Here is a 19,761-nt window from a genome sequence, read left to right on the forward strand (position 1 = left end):
AAGTAGAACACCAGCAAAGATGTTGCCTCTAAACAGGAACATGAGTAGGGAAGAGGTTCAGTGGAATTCAGCAGGTGGGGAACGCATAAAGTCAGCTGTAGTGGCTCAGTGTGGGGAAAAGAATCACAACTCACAATCATTTCTATTGAGAACTCCAGTTTTTGTTTTTTTTGTCTACAAGTTGTGGTCAGCTGGCCTGCTTGTCAGCAGATGCTTCATGAGTTGTCCTGGCTGATTTCCATCCTCTACACTGACAGTACACTGTGTATGCTGTCTTTATACTAGACAGTATACAGTTGGTATGAAGGTCGAATTCAGTAAATGAATCTCAGCATCATCATCTTAATTTTAAATTCTTCTCTGCTACATTTGATGTAAGCTACCTCTCACCATGGAACTGCAGCCACTGTGCACCAGTCACACACACTGTTCTCTCCTGCAAATCCATCACAGTACATCAAACTAACCTGTTTATCCTGCACTAACCTGCAGAGGAATTTAATGCAGCCTTTAAATATAACATGTTTCTCAATATGAAAAACATAATGTCATATGTAAAATATCTGATTTAAAAACATGAGGACTTACATGTAAGCTTTAACTGTGCAGTCCTTCCCTTCAAAAAGTAGCCTATCAGAGCAAGAGTGCAGTAACAGTAATGGAAAAATGTAACATGCGTTTCCCCTCTTTTTTTCATCTATATTCTAATATAGATTTAGTTCATTTTAGTCATCATACTGTTAGTTTTGTGATCAGTGATGTCAAAATATCAAACTCCATGTGTCTGAGCCAATGACTGTGTGAAAGAGGTGCATACTGTTTTTTTTTTACTGTTTGGCCACTAGATGGACATGTGGGACTCCAAGTGGCTCAGAATCATACACAGCAGTAAATGTGAAACTATGCAGCTCAATCTGCTCAGTCACTGAAATGTGTTGTAATTTAGTAATCCACATTTCCATTTACTGTTGATGGTGATTTATGTTACTTTTTAATTCAGTAGGTTTGTTATGATATCTCAGAAATGCTAATCCTACAATAACAAATAAAATATAATCTATATGATAACGTGATAGTCACGAGCCTTGAAGCCAGTCATGAGCGAGCCTCTTATTTTTATCATACCATTAGACATGAACCTAAACAGGAAGTCATTAACAGGCAAGCAACATTTAAACTCAAAGCCTCTGCACAGTAGACACACTGTGTAAGCTGCACCCCTCTGGTACAGGTCAGGCATCCTGGGTTTTTTGTCAGACAGGTTCTGTATGATATGTTCATTTCAGAATATTTTCTTTAACCATGAACTACAGTAATTCCAACCTGGTTCTGTCATGGTCCTGGTCTGGTGACCCAGTCCATGTGTTTTTGAGTGTGGTTAATATTTCTTGGTTTTGTACCAGTTATGGTTGTTGTTACTTTTTAGTCTCTGGGTTTCAGACTGTGTTTATTGGGTTAAAAGGCTATTCTAAGGCTACGTTCCCACTGCAGGCGAAAGCGCATCAAATCCGATTTTTTTGACCCTATGCGACCCATATCCGATCATGGTATGACAGTGTGAACGGCACAAATCCGATATTTTCAAATCCGATCTGGGTCACTTTCGTATGTGGTACTGAATCCGATACATATCCGATGTTTCAGAAAGCGACTGCTGTGTGAACGGTCAAGTCGCATTAAATCCGTCTTTTACGTCACTGACACAAGACAGACGCCAATTATCAGCGCCGGAGAAGACATTGCGAACGCTTCCTGGCCATCCAGTGAAACTGTTGGGAAGACAACGTTGGAGAAACGTGAACATTTTATTTGTACTGTATAATCTGCAGATTCTGACAGAAATCTGCAACTATCCTTTGAAGCACCGCTCCTCTAAAACAGCAATAAGAATAATTATTAGGTTATCTACATTATTATGTAAATAACAAAATAACTTAAAGCAAAAATTGGGAAACGTGAAGTCCGAAGTCTTTATATTAAAGGCCATCAGTCAAACAATATTGTTTGCTCTGGGTCTAAACAGAGCGCGTTGTGTGTGACATCATCTTTTGCGCATGCGGGCCCCTTTGAGCGTTCACACTAGAGCGCGTTTGCTGTCGCATTTTATTTGTAGTGTGAACGAGCAGACAAAAAAATCGGATTTGATCAAAAAATCGGAATTGAGCATTAAGACCTGCAATGTGAACGTAGCCTAAGTTAGATTAGTGTCACAGTCCTGGGTTGTTTGACCCAGTGTTTTTGTGTTTCATAGCATTTTGATATTCATTGTTTATGTTTTGTTATATTTAGTCTTCTTTAGCACCTAGGTTTCCTAGTTTTAGTTCTTTGTTCATGTAGAATCACTGTGCCATCTCGCCCTGTGGTAAGTTTCCCTTGTTGATTAGTGTGTCTAATTTGTCATGTCTCATGTCTGCGTGGTTTATGTTGTCAAGCCTGTGTTGTCATGTCTGTCCCATCATGTTTCCTGTTTTATTTTGAAAGAGTCTGTTCTTTGTTCATTGTATTTAGTGTTACCGCCCTGTCCCGTCATTAGGTTGATGTGTGTCAGCTGTGCCCTCATGTGTCTCCACTTCCCCTGATCACCTCATGTCTGTATTTAAGCCCTCCGTCTCCCTTGTTCATTGTCACGTTGTCTGTGTTACTTCCCCATGTTTTCATAGTTCTAGTCATGCAGTTTTCATGTCTTATGTCTGTTTCATTCCCCCAGTCACAGTGTGAAGCTGCGTGTCTTGTCTGCGTCAAAGTATTTGTCATGCTTCCTGTTTTATTTTGTACTTGTCCTGTGTGCAGTGTGTTTAATTTTGCTTCCCTTCTCTCTGATTAGCCCCAGCTGTGTTTCCACCTGTTCCCCATCCTCTCATTATTCTGCCTGTGTATTTAAGTCCTCAGTCTCCCTTTGTTTGTTGTTGTGTTCTCTGTGTTGCTGGGTGTCATGTGTAGTTCCGTGGTCCCATGTTACGTCATCTATGACCAGTCAGAAGTTTCTTAGTTGCAGTTCATGTTTGGTTTGTTTCTTTAGTATTCATGTATTTTGTTTTTAGTTTGTTTTTTTGCCAGCAATAAAGCTGCAGCCTTTGGTTAAGTATTCTGTCTCTGAGTCCTGTGTTTAGGTCCTGACCTAGCCTGCCACACAGCCCATCATGACAGGTTCATTTCTGAATCTAAAGCCCACAGCTGGTATTAACATCAAAATGAATGCAGTTTTCATAAATGTATAAGCTTTGCACTGCACTTTGCACTTTTATATAATGATCTTTGTGACTTTGAGTTCCTACGAAACTTTATCTTCGTGTTTCCACTGAGTTAAAAGCCACAGACACATCAGATGAGAGCAACTTAACTTGCTGATAACATGTTTTTTTTAAATAGATTTATATCTTCACTGAAAGCCAATGTGCTCAGAGACTAGAGTCTTTTACTGACAACATTTAGCCTTTTACTCATGCACAAAGCATGAGTTTGCTTAACCTGCATCAGTGCATAGCATTTGTACTGTAATATCAATCAGTTCAGTTAGTTAAGGTTTTGCTAAAGATGCAACATTAAAGAAAGGAAACCTGACTGATGACAATAGCTGTAAATGTAAAATAAAATACAGTCTCAGTAATGAGTGGCTCCACCGTTATTGTTGATCACTTCAAAAATTCTTTGCAGCATGCTTGATGCAAGCATTTCCATGAGGTAAGTGGGAACATTTCTCCAAGTCATGAATAAAGCCACACAAAGGGCATTTACTGTCAAAAACTGTTGTCCCTTTTTGTAAACTTTCCTTGCCATCCATCCCCAAAGGTTCTCAACTGGATTTAGATCAGGGGAAGATGCAGGATGGTCCAAAATAGGGCTGGGCGATATGACCCAAAATTCATATCTCGATATTTTTTAGCTGGATGGCGATATAAGATATATATCTCGATATTTTTTTAAAGCCAGAAGGTAAGAACAAAAAGAGAGTTCTTAGTCAAAGCTGTGTCCCAGATGTCACACGGGCACTTTTATTAACATACAGCATAGACGTACATGAAAAAAACTACTCAAAAATAAATTATGAGCATTTATTAAATAATAATGCTCCATAAATAAAAGAAAACTATGTTGTTTTTGTGCATAACAAAGAGCTCACAATTGTGCAGTCAAAATGTAAACTAAAAGACGCTGAGCATAATAACGAGGGCAGATTTCACAGCTGCTCTGTTCCCAAGTTCGTGACTGACAGCGTGGAGTTTGAAATCCGCTTCATAACCGTGTCTCTGAACAGGTGCCATTTATGGTCCTTATACTGTACACACACAATATGGTAATATTACGTTGAAGCACAGTACGTATCACTCCGCGAGGCTCCTCGGTAGCCGTAATGCTCCGACAATCCATCAAGCCGGTGCAGCTCCGTAGCTTAGCAAAGTCGTACTAAAACATTTTTTGACAGATTGCTGAGCGCCGTGTTCCACATAAAATCAGTTCACGGTCATCAAGCACAACCAGATTCATACATAAGCGCGCTGTCGATTTTTGAGAAAATGAAAGGATTTCAGGCCGTGCATGGCGTTAGCGTGGTTAGCGTGGTTAGCTCGTTAGCGTGGTTAGCTCGTTAGCACGTTGACGCCGTCCAGCCCCACGCACGGGGCGATGCGCAGTAACTCGTTAACGGAGATTTGCCGTGTCCATCTTGTCGCTGCCTGCAGGTGAAGCTATGGGGGAGGAGGGGGAGCTGTGTTCAGTGAAGGAGAGGCGAGGCCGAGTAACGTTGCGTAAAGACAAAAGTGGACGAAAGAGAGGCAAACTTGTGGCTCCACAACTATAATTATAACGTAACATAGACTATATCGATATAAAAGATATTGTCACATCTTATATCTCGTATAAAAATATATCGATATTTTTAAAAAACTCGATATATCGCCCAGCCCTAGTCCAAAATAGTGATGTTATTCTCCTGGAAGTAGTCCCTTGTCCTGCGGGCATTGTGTACTAAAGCATTGTCCTGTTGAAAAACCCAGTTGTTACCACACAGACAATGGCCCTCAGTCATGAGGGATGCTCTCTGCAACATCTGGACATAGCCAGCGGCCATTTGACACTCCTGCACCTCCTGAAGCTCCATTGTTCCACTGAAGGAAAAAGCCCCAGGCCATTATGGGTCCCCTCCACTATGGGGCGTAGAAAACATCTCAGGTGGGGTCTGCTCTGCTTGTCATGCCAGTAACACTGGAAACCATCAGGACCGTCAAGGTTACATTTTTTCTCATCAGAGAATAAAACTTTCTTCCACCTTTCAGTGTTCCATGTTTGGTGCTCTGTTGGAAAGTCCAAACAGTCAGTTCTGTGGCGTTCAAGGAGTCGAGGCCTTTGAAGACGTTTTTTGTTTTTGAAGCCCTTCAGTCTCAGATCCTGTCTAATGGTTATGGGGCTGCAGTCGGCACCAGTAACGGCCTTAATTTGGGTCGACGATTGTTGGACAGCCAATTGGATCCTCCGGCTCAGTGCTGGTGAAATTTTTGGGGTCTTCCATTTGGCCTTTTTGTTCCATAACCCTCAGGATTATTAAAAAAATCCAAATGACTGTCTTACTGCGTCCCAAGTCAGCAGCGATGGCGCGCTGCAAGAGACCCCGCTTATGCAGTTCAACAACCCGACCACGTTCAACAAGGGAAAGTTTTTTTGCCTTTTCCATCAGAACGTCATGACAGTGTGATTACCTGACAGAAAATGACAATGAATCCACATTTTAAGTTCAGTTTGTTAACATTTTGTTAAGATCCAACCATGAAAAATATGACTTTTTGCCATTTTTCAAATGGTTTTAAACTTTTGATTGGGACTGCATAATAATAATTTAGAGATTCTGAATTATTTAACCGCTATCTCACTTTTAGATTTTACATATGGCTTTCTTTTGACCCCAAACTGCTATATATCATTAAAGGTGTTCCTCCACCACTGCCTCGTTTGAGTTTTGGACGAAATGCATTCTGGGATATTGCATTTCGTCATTTCGAGCTGATTGGAGACCAAAACAGCCAATCAGATTTTTTTGCATCCAAGGCTGTGATTGGCTGGTTGTGTGGCACAAATATAACGGTGTACAGAAAGAGTTGAGCGCGCACGGGCAGAAATGCTGAGAGCGCCAGCAACACATTGCCAGCGAGCGCAAATGCAAAAACTGAGTGAGAGGGGCTGCTATTGTGTGTGGATAATAGAAAACACTGAAATACATTTTTTGCACGCAGCAATGAATTTTGTTCACTCAAATTTAGCTTTTCTTTGCTCAAAATCAATTTCTTCTCAAAATACAACACTTGCACCTGCAATTTTTTTTTTACGTGTGCTCAAATTTTTTTTTACGTGCGCTCAGAATAGTGGCACAAAAATAACGCCATACCTATTAGCTTAGCACAACAACAACAACAACAACAACAGCAACAAAAAAGCGCTCTCTCACCCAGGAAACACACAGTCGCAGAGAGCGCGCGTCACCATGGCAACCGTAACGCTGCCGCCTGGAACAACAGAACACAGCTGTCAAACAAAACCCAAACAGTCCTGACCCGCCACAATATGAAACAGGAAAATACCGTCGTGTAATCCATTTATTTCAACTAAGTAACTGTCTTCTAAATACCACCTTTTTAAATGGTAACTGTAACGGAATACAGTTACTCATATTTTGTAGTTTAAATACGTAACGGCGGTACATGTATTTCACTGCTCAAGAAATATTCATATATGACTGAATATTTAAATGTGATGTGAATTCTCTATCTTAAGCAGAGATGGGCAGTAACACGTAATCTGATTACTTTTTCTCAAGTAACGAGTAAAGTAAGGGATTACTATTGCAAAAACGGTAATTAGATTACCGTTACTTTCCCATAGGAACGCTGCGTTACTGCGTTACTAAAACCGTGATTTTTTTGCGAGAGTGTCTCATGACAGTGACGTAAGCGAGTGCAACGTTCGTGACAACAGCTGTGTGCAGATCAACAATGGATCATATATCGAGTGCAGGAGAGAGTATGAGCGTGCAGCGTTTAAAGCGTGGAAGTACTGACCTTACTTTGAGTTTGATTCCATAAAAAGTGACAAAACGTTAGCGTCCGTTGTGCGTGGGAAGAAAACTTCTTTTGAAAATAGAAAATAGAGCAACAGGACCGCTAGTCTTTGATTTTATTTATTTTCTGCTGTGTTTCACTTGCATCTATTTGAAAGAGTGAGTGTAAACACAAAAAATATTTTCTTTTATGTGCTGGAATGTGCAGAAAATAGGTTTAAATGTTAAACTAATTTCTTCAAGTCAGAGAATGGTGCATATAATTAAATCTTTGCTTGATGCATAAAGTTAAAAGATTAAAACTGATAAAACAAGTTTAAAAAAAAAGAGACTTTTCCATTTGATTACATTTTGTATGATGGATTATGCAGAAAAAGTAAAATTGGGCTGAAAGATCTATCGCTTTATCACCTATTCAGGTTGTAAATCGTGTTTTTAAAAAGTAACTAAGTAACTAAGTAATTAATTACTTTTGAAAATAAGTAATCAGTAAAGTAACGGGATTACTTTTTGGGGGAAGTAATCAGTAATTAGTTACTGATTACTTTTTTCAAGTAACTTGACCAACACTGATCTTAAGAACAACAAAGGAAATGGAATGACGTGATCTTAAAGTTTAGACTTTTTGTTAAATCATGTAAGTCAGAGATAGTCCAGGCTTCTAAACCCATCTCAGGTGATCAAGCACCACAATCGAAAGGAGAGCTGCCCGACTGATATAATTTGACCTGCAAGGTTACTCAGATTTCTTCATATCAGGGAAAGCAACGAAGACACCTGGATTGACACCAGGGATCAGGGACTTTTTTTTTTATTAGAGAGCTGAAACTAAGGATCATGGGTGCATAAAGAGATGCAAAGTTTTTAATAACACGTGCTGCTGTAGCATCAGTGGGTAGATCAGAGGAAATGCAAATAACCTTAAAGAGTTCCATACAAAAATGAATGAGAGATGGCATAAATAAAAATTCAAATTCAAATTTAAAAAGTTACAAATATTTGGATACATTATTTGCATGTAGAAACAAATGAATATTAACTGGTAATCATAATTACAAGGAAGGGAAAACAAAACACTTTTAAAATCTCGATGAAAAAACAATTGAAAAAGAAAAGAAAAATGTGTTTAGTACTGGAATACAATGAGTGTTTAAAAGTGATTATAAAGTAATTTTGAAATTATTTACACACGGACAGCTGAGGTGAGAAAAGCGTGTCTGAGATGCAGATATCAGCTGTTGTTTGCTTCATTTATCAAAAAACTCTGACACTCTGCTATCAACTCTTCCCCCTCTTTTGCTCTCTTGACTCTGTTTTCATCACCACACCTCTCACTGCTGCCGTCAGTCACATCGATGAGCAGAGACATGCCAGCAGCCTGTCAATGCGCCCCTGCCGCATGAAAAGACACAAAACTAAGTCCACAAAAGGACAGAGCAAATAGAAGATCCAAATGATTTCAAAGGGAATACGTTCATTAGGAAAGATGGATATGGGAATCATCAGTACAAAGTACTTAAAGAACAACAGAATTAAAATTCCTAGACTTCGACGTTTCTCCTCAGTGGGCACTGAGGTGGCAGCAGGCAGGGCTCTGAAGGTCCGAGCTAAGCAGAAGATGAACAGGGGGCCTGGGAGGGCAGCATAAATAATGAAATGTATGAACTGACGTAAAACTATGGCAAGAGGGACACTGACGATACAAAAAGCCCAGACCAGGACACAGAGCAGCACAGAACTCTTAGGTTGTCTGAGGCAGTCCAACAGTGGGAGTGTGATGAAAAAACACCTGCAACACAAGAGAGACACAAATTCTGACTGTCACAGTACAAAAAAAAAAGGTTTATGACTGTGAGGATTCTTCACAGTACAATATGATGTTCATAGAAATGCAAGGACGCACACATTAAAAGACAGAGAGGTACCTTTCCAGAGCAATGCACACCTTGAAGTAAAGACCGGCCATCTCACACAAGGTGTCAATAATAACACTCATCCTGCTTTGCACTCTTATGATCCAAACGATCATTATGCAGATCCGGATTAGATTGGAGAGGAGGAGGTTTGTGTAATAGATGACAGGGACCTGACTCCTTTGCATCTGAAGGAAAAATAAATTATTATATTACATTACACATTGAATCTAAGGGACTATTTACTTCATTTACTTACCACACAACACACATAGTAGATGATCAGTACGGTCAAAGGAAGGCAGACACACACGTAAATCCACATCACCACTTCAAGGAAATATCGCTCATGTTGATAATGTTTTGTGATCGGATTTGTCATTATGTATGATCCAAGATGTCTGATGTAAAACACTTTTGTGAAGCACACAGGTGGTGGTAGAAAAAACAAAACAAGCAGGTTAACATTGTTCTGATGTTGACATGAAATTGTGGATGAAACTGATAAAGAAGAAGCAAAACCTGCTGAACTGATGTAACAAATCATAAAATAATTTAAAAAAAAGGACAAAAGGAAGAGCATACACAAGAACGTGTCTGTATGCCTGTAAAATTAAGATTAATTAATATATAATTAATATAATAACTTTAAAGTCAGGTAAAATCTACCTTTCATTATTTGATTTAACTTGTTTAAATGTGAATAAAAGTGATTCAGAAATTCCTTTTAAATTGTTAACAAATAAAGACAAAAACACCTCTATATAACTTTAAATAATCCTCATGGATATTTTTTATTAGACTTGTGGATAAAATAGGCAATTCATTTCATATATTGACTTCAGCAGGATCAAACACCTGTCCTCTTTAAAACTGTATTAAACAAAGATGTGAACACAAATATCCGATTTTCTCTGTCAAATAAAAAGTACAGTAAAGCTGCACATTTACATCCTCTGCATTCACACAGAAGCTCACTGCAAGCACAAAAGAAAAGTTGGTAGTACTATGACTTCCACTTGCTGTCTGAAAATGCTGATTTGTTCTAATTATAAGCCAGTTTCTTCATAACTATGTTGCTCTTCAAGTAGAAATAATATGAATTGGTATAAGCTTTGCTCTTACCTGTCTCAGGACTGCTTCCAGCTGAACCAGTGGGTGAAAACTGCAATATGACGAATTTGTCTTGAACGAGGAAATTGTGGTAACACTTTATGAACTCAACTGATATGTTCATCTGTTATTAAATCATTTACTCAATTATTATTTATGAAGTCTTTATTTATCCGCAGGTGCTGATGTCTCTAGCCTCACATTTCCCAAAACACAATCACCAATAGTGCGAGTTTGTTCCTCAGGGAGTGTGTCACAGAGTGGGGAAAAAGTGGTTAGAAACATGAATTGGTTGGTGGTGTACCGGGGATCTAACTCGCTACCGGATTTTCCAGGCAGGTCTACAATTACAGAGTGCAGTGCACCACAAAGGAAATACACCAAAGACAAATGATTGAATACATATCTAACAAGTTACTACCAAAAAAAAAACTGTGGACAATTTATTGTCACTCTTCAAGTGTAAACACAGAATAGTCAAACAGATTCACCGTTACACAAACCTCTAAAACACCATCCTATTTTCAACCCTGTGTCTCCATCTAGTGGCTAAAAATGGTGATGGTTCAAATGTCACATCTTTCTGCTGACAAAGATAATGATTTCACGGTTTACTATATCATCTTTGGTGTTTTTAAAGTTGAAGTTAGTTCAACCAAAAATGGCAAAGTTTTTTTCCACGATTTAAGGAAGAGATAAAACCACCTGGCCCTACAGAACACCCCCCCCCACCCAACATGAATGAAAAAAGTTGACATAAAGCACAGAATCAAATGGAATATGACCAAAATTTTGCAAGAATAAGAAAATATAGATGTATATTTAACATACTGCAATGTGTTTGCAGAAAACTGAAGTTACTATAGGCCACAGGTGTCAAACTCCAGGTCTCGAGGCGGTGTCCTGAAACCTTTACATGTGACATGTGACTCAATAAATCAGAGGAAATACAAATGTTACTGTGAGAAAACAATTAATACAATTTTAAACTGAAATTGAAAAAAAAAAAATCCCCACTGGCCCGTCTTTATCCTTCTAGATTGAGCGTCCTGTGCAGGATCTTTGCTGTTCCTAGAGATGTTGCTCCTGGGATCTGCTGGAGGCATGCCCCCAGTTTTAGGGTCACTCCTCCGGGTGCTCAGATTAAAGTTTTTGATCCAATTCCCCTAGTGTTACCAGCAGTGGTAGCACATTTGGCCTTTGGAATTTCAAGCCAATTCAATTTTTTTACTCATTTTCTTTAGTCAATTTCACCTCTGGGTAAATGTCTTCCTTAAATAGAAAAATAGGGGCAGGCAGCACTGCAGCCAAGCCCCTTCGTTTAGAATGAGTCTGATTTACTAACATACGTACAATCGTGCACACATTTCCTAAATCTGACAATGATTTTACGCACAAATTTTACGTTCCATACACATTTTAGTGAATGAGGGTTCTAGTGAAATAGATTGTTTGCTTGCTTTCTCAGCCTCTCTCCTGCTGTGTTCTCCTCTTATTCTCTTTTCCTTTCCTTGTTGACATGAACCCACTTGTGTGTGCTGCCATCACTCACACTGATGATCTCTTGCTGGATCTGCTGCAGCAGCACAGACATGCCAGCAGATTTTCAACTGGACTTCTACACATAATGACAAACAGAATCAAGACCTCAAAAGAATTGAGCAGAGAGAAGATGGAAATGAAGTAACTGTCAAAAAGATACGGTTCCAAAACTATTAGGATGATTGTAGGTATGATAATCAGACAGTAACTAACCAACAACAGAACCAAAGTTCCTATAATTCTTTGTTTTTCCTCACTGGGCACTGAGGTGGCATCAGGCAGAGATCTGAGAGTCCCAGCTAGACAGCAGATGAACAGGGGAGCAGGAAACAAGGCAAAAATAAAGATGCGTTCAGACTGCTCTAATAATACTCCAAGAGGGCAGCTGAAAACACAAAGGGTCCAGACCAGAAGACAGACCAGCACAGAAGTCTTGGTTTTTCTGATGAAGTCCAGCAGGGGGCAGGCGATGAAGAAATACCTGCAACACAAGACAGATACTCTGCATATCACAGTTCAGAACCATAAGGATGCTTCATTGTACAGTACAAAGTGCACACACTGAGACAAATAGGTACCTTTCCAGAGCAATGCACATCTTGAAGTAAAGACTGGCCATCACACCCAACAGGTAAAAAACTGAAGCAATGCTGGAGACTGTGCGGTCATTTGGTTTTGCTTTTGTCATGTTGAAGGCGCAAATCTTGATCACATTGGAAAGGATGAGGTTTATGTAATAGATGACAGGGACCTGATTCCTTCTTGCCTGCAGGAAACATGTATTTAAGTCACATTAATGAAGTAAAAGGAAGACTCAGTATAACAGTGTTTGTACTGGATACTGGGACAGCAGGCTCAGTCCATATCAGTTTATGGAAGTGTTCTTGTCTCTGTATCTGATAGGTCTTGATGGTTGGGTTGCTTCCTGGTTTACTGTGAAGGTCATTTTCTTTTGTGTCCTTTGTTAGTTTTACTTCCTGCCTCGGTCTCTATTCAATCAAATAGTGTAGGATGTGTGTTTCTGATTTAATTTAGTATTACGTTAATTTTTTGAAGTTATCCATTGTAAACAAGAATCAGTGCTTAATGTCCATGCAACAAATAACTAATGATTTTTTTTTAATTATTATAAATCAGCTTTTAAAAAAAATCTCAAAATGATTCACATGCTGACATAAAAACACATGAAAGTAATTTACTATTTACTTACCACACAGCCCACAAAACAAAGGACCTGTATGGTCAAAGGCAGGCAGTCGAAAACATAGATCCATGCAACCATAACTATGATGGGCAGCATCTTTTTCCAGCTTTCAGTGATGAAATTGCAGTAAAAAACTTTTTCTTCAGAGAAAAATATTGTTTCTGGAAAAGGCAGCAAGTTAACACTATTAGAAAAGAAACAACGGATGAAAAGAAGAAACAAGGCCTGGTGAACTGACAATGTAACTATGATAGAGCCCAATGCTGTATATGTCTGAACTACAGCTGACCGGAGTTTGCTCAGTTTGATTTATGTTCAGACTTCTAAATGAAATTGATTTTTTTTAATGATTCAGAAATTCCACATTATTCCACCAAGAACAGTGAAAACAGAAAATTCCCTCTGCAGTTTCAGTAAATCTTTATTTAATTCTTGAAAGCAAGCTCGATTCACAAGAATCAAACTTTTTTAGGAAGTAAAGAAGTAGCGCATTCATCCAGAAGCTCACTACAAGCACAAAAGAAAAGAGTGTAACTTTAAAACTTCAGTAAGATATCTGATATAGGTCAGTTTTCTCATAATTTGCTGCTCTTCAAATAGAAATAATGTGAATATGAGTAATATGAGTCGTCTGTATTTACCTCAGGACTGCTTCCAGCTGAAAACTGTAAAAACTGTAATTTGATCATTTTTGTCTTGAGTCAGGAAGTTGTGGCAGCTTACATTATACCCCATCCCCTGACTCTCTCTCTCTCTCTCTCTCTCTCTCTCTCACACACACACACACGCACACACACACACACACACACACACACACAGAGTGCTGACTGTAGCTCATGAAACAGTGAATTATCTCTTATGTTTTATTTTATGTAAAAAAAACCTGAATGTGTAAAATCATAAAATCACAGTGCAGATGTTGCAGCATGAACATGCTGTCATTAACCATCACACATTTGAACTCAAAGCCTCTACAGTAGTCACAGCTGCATCCTGCTTGTACAGGCCAGTCGTACCCTCTCTTAAGCTGACTGGCCGCAGATAAACCGGAGAGATAATTAGATCATAGATCTATAAAGATGTTTGTTTTTGGTCAGACAGGCCTTGAATTCTGTGTTTATTTCAGAAAAGTTTCCATAACCTGTAAACAATGATAAAAACCCGGTACAGCTGTTTCCCAAACCTAACCAGCTTCATGTATTTCGACACTGTCAACAACTAAACTGCCAGTTCATATCTGACCTTTTTAAAGCCCTTTCTATACCGCTGTTTCTTGTTGGAGGTGGTTGATAACCACAGTGACTAACAGTCTTTATCTGGAAGCTGTTCAGTGTTAGACAGATGTGAACTCCATGTAATAAAACTATCATGTTGCTGTAAGTTCAGTCAGTTTACACTGGAACATTTTTTCCATCATGTTTTTTAATTTTGCTTCTCTGCTGTATTTCTGAACACTCATTGACAAAGATGAAAGATGCATGCAGTCAGCATGAGGTCACCCATTGAAGTCCTGTTTGTTGTTGCATGTATTTTACATGTTCACAAAGGTGGCTCAGTAGTTCTGCTTGGTGCTATGATCCCACATGAAGTATTATTCTGGAAGATTTATGAACAATGTGTAAAAGTCAACATTGTTGCACTTGTTTTATGGAGAATATGATCTTCTTGCAGAGCAGCAAGAAGAAGTTTATCCCACATTTCTTCCTGTAAATATGCTACAATGCTACACATCACTGTGCTGTAGACAGATTTGTGAACAGTATTTGATAGTAATGGGTCCTTTGTGTATGTAGAAAATGTTTCAGATCTTTAAGTTCAGCTCATGAAAAATGGGAGCAAAAACAAAAGTGTTGCGTTTATATTTTTGTTCAGTGTATTTATAGTGGATGACACTAGACTGGAAATTTACAATGCAAACCAGTAAAAATTTAATCTTGATCCATATCCAGCATGCATTAAAACTCAAATGAATTCAATGTTTATACATGTTTTGCTTCTCTTTGCTAAAAACTGCATTTGGCTTTTAATACACTTTATTAAATTTTTATTAAACCACGCGTGTGACTTTATGAGAGCTTTAGTAACTCAGTCTTCCTGTGTCCACCACATTAAAACCCACAGACACATCAGATGAGAGCTGATTAACGTAGCAGCCTCAATGATACCGCATGTTTAAAGATTTCTATCTTCACTGAAAACCAATGTGCTCAGAGACGTGACTGACTTACCAACAACATTTCCCCTTTTATACATGCACAAACCATGAGTATTGCTTAACCTACATCAGCATATAGTATTTACATTCTAACAGCAGGTGGTTTGGGTAGCTGAGGTTTTGCTAATATGTTACTGAGATGGGAGGCCATTCTCCTAAAAACAGGAAGCCAGAGTATTTGGTTTTGCAACCCCAGAAATAACAAGATATTAATGTACATGTACATATATCTATATACTTATACGTACAAAAGTCCATACACAAACATACATGTGCACACACAGATTAAAAATACAACATAAGCGTAAATAGCCGGTAACAACACTCAAAGCTCATCATCCTTGTATTTTGTGCCCCTTGGTGTATTTTGTCATGCTTAGACATTGCTTTAGTTCATCTGCCTGTGCTGCAGCTTTACACTGCATAGATGCAAAAGTTTTAATAATACCTGCTGCCATCAGCCAATAGATCAGAAGAAATGCAAATGTTATTATGGGGCAACACAAATGTAGTCCAGAAAAACAATGTGTTAACTTTAAAGAGTCTCATATAAAATGAATGAGAGACCCAGCAATTGCAAAATTCTATGTCAGCTTGTTCTTGAGTTATGACATTCACAAGAGTTTCAGAAAACTTGTCCTCTGAGAGTGAGTTTGAGGTTATGCAGATTTAAACTTATACAAGATTTTTAATAGATATGATGTGGTATCAATTTGAAGCTCATATGTCACCTCGTTTTTGAGTTATCTCCTTCACAAGCTTAGCTGTCCACACCACCACCATCATACTCCATCAGCCTTTCACAGGTGAGGACTACAGAAATATGATGAGGCAAAAAACTTTTTACATCATTCCCCACATGGCAGGAAAAAAAATACTTTCATGCCCCATCTAAACAAAACAATGACAGAAAAGCCGAGCTGCAACTTTATTTAGATAATAAACTCATTCACAATAAATCCTTCAGTAATTTTTGTTTTAAACAAACAACATTCATTTCACACAACTATTTGTAACTTTTGCCACTAGACTGCTTCATTAGTCTGCACCACTTCTTCAAAAAAGCAACATGTTAAACAGAATTTGAAGATTGCCAAACATGGAAAAATAAGGTTCAGTCTTAGTCTTATAAAAAAAAAAAGAAATCCAGAAACTTGTGAACAGAGATGAAAAATATATAACTTGGTGGTCTGCGGTGCGGATACGGAGGAGGCGGACACACCTGAGCGGCATCCGCAATCATGCACTTTCAGTACACTTCTTTATTGCGGCTATCTGTTGCAGCAGATGCGCATATTATTAACGTAACTGCTGCCCATTTCTTTGTTATGATTCCGATGTTAAACATTAGTTCTGCGTGACTTTTCTGCCAGGTGACTTGCGCCTCATCTGTCAGAACTCTGGCCACACACCTTGAGAACCACTGCACTAACATCAATATGAGAAATTTAAAAAAAAAGGTTAATATTGGAATAAAATAAGCGTTCATGCAGATTATGAAACATTTTTAAATTATTTACACAGACACACTTCAGTTGAGAGAAGCACGGCTGACAGTCTGATGTCTTCATGCAACACTATTTGTAAAGGATATTTTTTGCCTCATTTTGCAGAAACTCTTCAACCATTTGCATCCTTGTTTCTCTCTCTTGACTCTGTTTTCATCAACACTCCTGTCTGTTCTAAAGTAAGCCACACTCATCATCATATTCTTCATCTGATGCAGTGCTGTCCTCACACCACACACATGCAGTGAAGATGAAAAAAAAACAAGTCCACCAGAGGAATGAGCAGAAACAAAATCCAACTGATATGATTATGATTATCAAGAACATAACAGGCAATTGTGGGAAGGATTGTTAGAACGTAGTTTAAGAACAACAGAGTCAGAGTTCCTAGACTTCTTTGTTTTTCCACAGTGGACATCGAGGTGACAGCAGGCAGGGCTCTGAAAGTCTGAGCTAAGCAGAAGATGAACACAGGAGCAGGGATAATGACATAAATAATTAAATGTTGAAATGTATTTAAGACTATGGCAAGAGGGACACTGACAATACAAAAAACCCAGACCAGAACACAGACCACCACCGAACTCTTAGTGTTTCTGAGGCAGTCCAGCAGTGGGTGTGTGATGGAAAAATACCTGTAACACAAGAGAAACACAAATTCTGATTATCACAGTGCACAATAGTATATTTCTGACTGTAAGGAGGCTTCAGAGTACAAGATCATGTTTAGAGACATGCAAGGATGCACACACACTGAACAGGTACCTTTCTAGAACAATGCACATCCTGAAGTAAAGGTTGGCCATCATAACACAGTAATAAATAATGATGGTGATGATGCTTTTCACTCTTGTCACCCAAAGGGTCATTATGCAGATCTGGATTAGGTTGGTGATGAGGAGATTTGTGTAATAGATGATAGAGACCTGACTCTTCTGCACCTGCAGGAAATATAAATGTAATGTAATTATTAATTAATTAGATTGATATTTATTATAACGTCTCAGCAGGTAAAGCCGGCCATTCACTTGAAAATTGCTGTTCAGACACTCTCCATCCAATCTGTCTGAGCTTGAGCTATTTTGTAATGAACAATCGGCAACAATTCAAGTCTCTAGATGTGCAAAGCTGATAGAGACATACCCCAAAAGACTTGCAGCTGTAACTGCAGAGAAAGGTGGCTCTACAAATTATTGACACAGGGGGGCTCAATTCAAATGGCCGTCACACTTTTCAGATTTTTATTTGCGTAAAATTTTGAAAACCATGTATAATTTTTCTACCACTTCACAATTTGCTGCTTGTGCTACTTTGTGTTGGTCTGTCACAGAAAATCGCAATAAAAAACATTTAAGTTTGTGGTTGTGCTCTGATGCAACCTGAGTGCTCACACTGTGCGTCCATAACATGAAGGTTATAACAGAAAATCTGTCACTCGCTCTCGCTCTCTCTCCCTCTCTGTCTTTCGCTCACACAGACATGCACACCACCACCGCCATCAACTTTGCTAAATTGCTAATGAAAAACATTGATCAGGTGTGATTGAGCAGCAATGTCCATCCAACTCTTTTCACGGTTGGTGTGGTCGTGATAATTTTGTGAGACCACATCGAAAAGGCTCGGATGAGCTTGTCAAAGTTCTACAAGTTGTGCCTCCATCGCTTGTGTCCAGATCACACGCCGCACTGCCGTGTTACTCCGTCTTTCCACTTCCATTTCTGTTTGCGCGTGCGCAGTGTGAGAGGTTACGTTGACACTCTCACGTTTGATTTTCTTGCGACCATGCGATTGATGATCGGGAGCTGGTTGAGGTGTTAATTACTTCTCCTTACGCCATGTATACTACACGATGCACAAGACACGATTAAGGCGAAACTCGGGCCGATCCCCAAAAGGGTCGCACGACTGAAAAATCAGCTCAAAATGGGCCAAAAATCACACAGTGTATGCTAAGCTTGAGGGACAAGGAGAAACTGACAACATAAATACATGTGAGAGTGAATGAATAGTCATAGCGAGATGGGTGAAGTGAAGCTAAACACACTGAACACAGGAAGAGAGGCTGTCAAATAAAAAAGGAAACAGTAAGACGCAAACTATGATACACAGAGGAAGGGAGTACACAGAGATGTAAACTGTCACAGGAGACGGAGATGAAGACAAAGACACAAAGGGAACCTAAAAGACAAGAGAACATGAACAAGACAATAAACAATAAACAAATAAACTCAGAGACCTAAACGATCTAAACTTGAGACTAGACCGAATAAACTTGAACTGAAACTATCTGCACTGTTGGCTCAGGAGGCCAGCAATGGTACCAGCGGTGGTGATCGAGCAGTTCTGGTGGTCAACCCTGTGGCCAGTGGTGGAAACGCCCCATGATCGGAAGGTCGGGGGTTCGAATCCACTGAATGGCTACCCCTGAGTGAGGTACCCTACACACTGCTTCCTGGTGTGGCTGCCCACTGCTTCACTGAGTAAATGGGTCAAATGCAGAGGAGTAATTTCATGGGGATCAATATATATCAAGTATACATTATTATTAATACCAGTATCGATACAAATGACATTTGAACCATTCCTTCCACCTTTATTACGAGAGTTAACCATACCACTTTGTTATCCTTTGTCATAAATACAGATTTTAAATCAAGAGCTGTTACTATAAAATTTACCTTCTTTAGTACATTCATTTAATCAGCCTGTGTCATCACCCAGAAATGACATATGGAACTAATGATTCATTTCTAATTGTCATTAGATCAAATCAGCCCTCTGCACGAGTTTTCTTTTATTGCTAAATCTTCTAATTATTCTCATAATTGCAGACTCACAAAAAGAGACGTAAGAAATGTAAAATCTAAGTCATCATTTACTTACCAAATAAGACACACAGTAGATGATCAGTATAGTCAAAGGAAGGCAGACACACATGTTGATCCACATCATCACTTCAAGGAAATACTGCTCCTGTCCATGACTTTCTGTGATGGGGTTCTTTCCTGTGTAAACCACTGCATTGTGTGGGATAGCAAGTGTTGGAAAGTGCATTAGTTTAACATTGTTCTTCTTTTCTGTATGTGAATTGGGAAAGAAGAAACAAAGCCTGTTGAACAGAAAACAAAAACATGAAAGAGCCCAAATAATATCAGAATTTACTCTGGGTATACAGAATAGAGGTGGGACGTGGTATGAAAATATGAACCATTGTTGGTAAT

At 38.9% G+C, this 19,761-nt stretch overlaps 2 protein-coding genes and 1 pseudogene across 3 annotated transcripts; all 3 read right to left on the bottom strand.

The window, feature by feature from the left end:
• Nucleotides 1–8,392: 8,392 nt before the first annotated feature.
• On the bottom strand, nt 8,393–9,339 carry LOC146375307 (uncharacterized). Its single transcript, XM_084949267.1, has 3 exons — nt 9,218–9,339; nt 8,971–9,146; nt 8,393–8,834 (listed from the first exon to the last, which is right to left on the bottom strand). The coding sequence occupies exons 1-3, from the start codon at nt 9,281–9,283 to the stop codon at nt 8,393–8,395; spliced, it is 684 nt and encodes a 227-aa protein (XP_084805393.1). The 5' UTR covers nt 9,284–9,339.
• Nucleotides 9,340–11,163: 1,824 nt separating this feature from the next.
• Nucleotides 11,164–12,895, bottom strand: LOC146375308 (uncharacterized; annotated as a pseudogene). The gene is made up of 3 exons (XR_014802029.1): nt 12,824–12,895; nt 12,192–12,379; nt 11,164–12,094 (listed from the first exon to the last, which is right to left on the bottom strand). The product of XR_014802029.1 is annotated as an uncharacterized LOC146375308 (transcript).
• Nucleotides 12,896–16,766: 3,871 nt separating this feature from the next.
• LOC146375309 (uncharacterized) lies at nt 16,767–19,495 on the bottom strand. The gene is made up of 3 exons (XM_084949268.1): nt 19,424–19,495; nt 17,306–17,481; nt 16,767–17,175 (listed from the first exon to the last, which is right to left on the bottom strand). Exons 1-3 carry the CDS (start codon nt 19,490–19,492, stop codon nt 16,767–16,769), a joined length of 654 nt encoding a protein of 217 aa, XP_084805394.1. The 5' UTR covers nt 19,493–19,495.
• Between the last annotated feature and the right edge of the window lie 266 nt (nt 19,496–19,761).

Source organism: Perissodus microlepis, chromosome 13, assembly GCF_051167445.1.
Source record: "Perissodus microlepis isolate ML-2025 ecotype Zambia chromosome 13, ASM5116744v1, whole genome shotgun sequence".
NCBI classification, from domain to species: Eukaryota; Metazoa; Chordata; class Actinopteri; order Cichliformes; family Cichlidae; genus Perissodus; species Perissodus microlepis.

Excerpts from the sequence above, each read along its gene's own strand:
- LOC146375309 (XM_084949268.1), bottom strand. The coding sequence starts at position 19,492 with ATGATGTGGATCAACATGTGTGTCTGCCTTCCTTTGACTATACTGATC. Across the intron at positions 17,482-19,423 it reads TCTACTGTGTGTCTTATTTG|GTGCAGAAGAGTCAGGTCTC; the intron begins GTAAGTAAATGA and ends TATTTCCTGCAG. Across the intron at positions 17,176-17,305 it reads ATGTGCATTGTTCTAGAAAG|GTATTTTTCCATCACACACC; the intron begins GTACCTGTTCAG and ends CTTGTGTTACAG.
- LOC146375307 (XM_084949267.1), bottom strand. The coding sequence starts at position 9,283 with ATGTGGATTTACGTGTGTGTCTGCCTTCCTTTGACCGTACTGATCATC. Across the intron at positions 9,147-9,217 it reads TCTACTATGTGTGTTGTGTG|ATGCAAAGGAGTCAGGTCCC; the intron begins GTAAGTAAATGA and ends TTTTTCCTTCAG. Across the intron at positions 8,835-8,970 it reads GTGTGCATTGCTCTGGAAAG|GTGTTTTTTCATCACACTCC; the intron begins GTACCTCTCTGT and ends CTTGTGTTGCAG.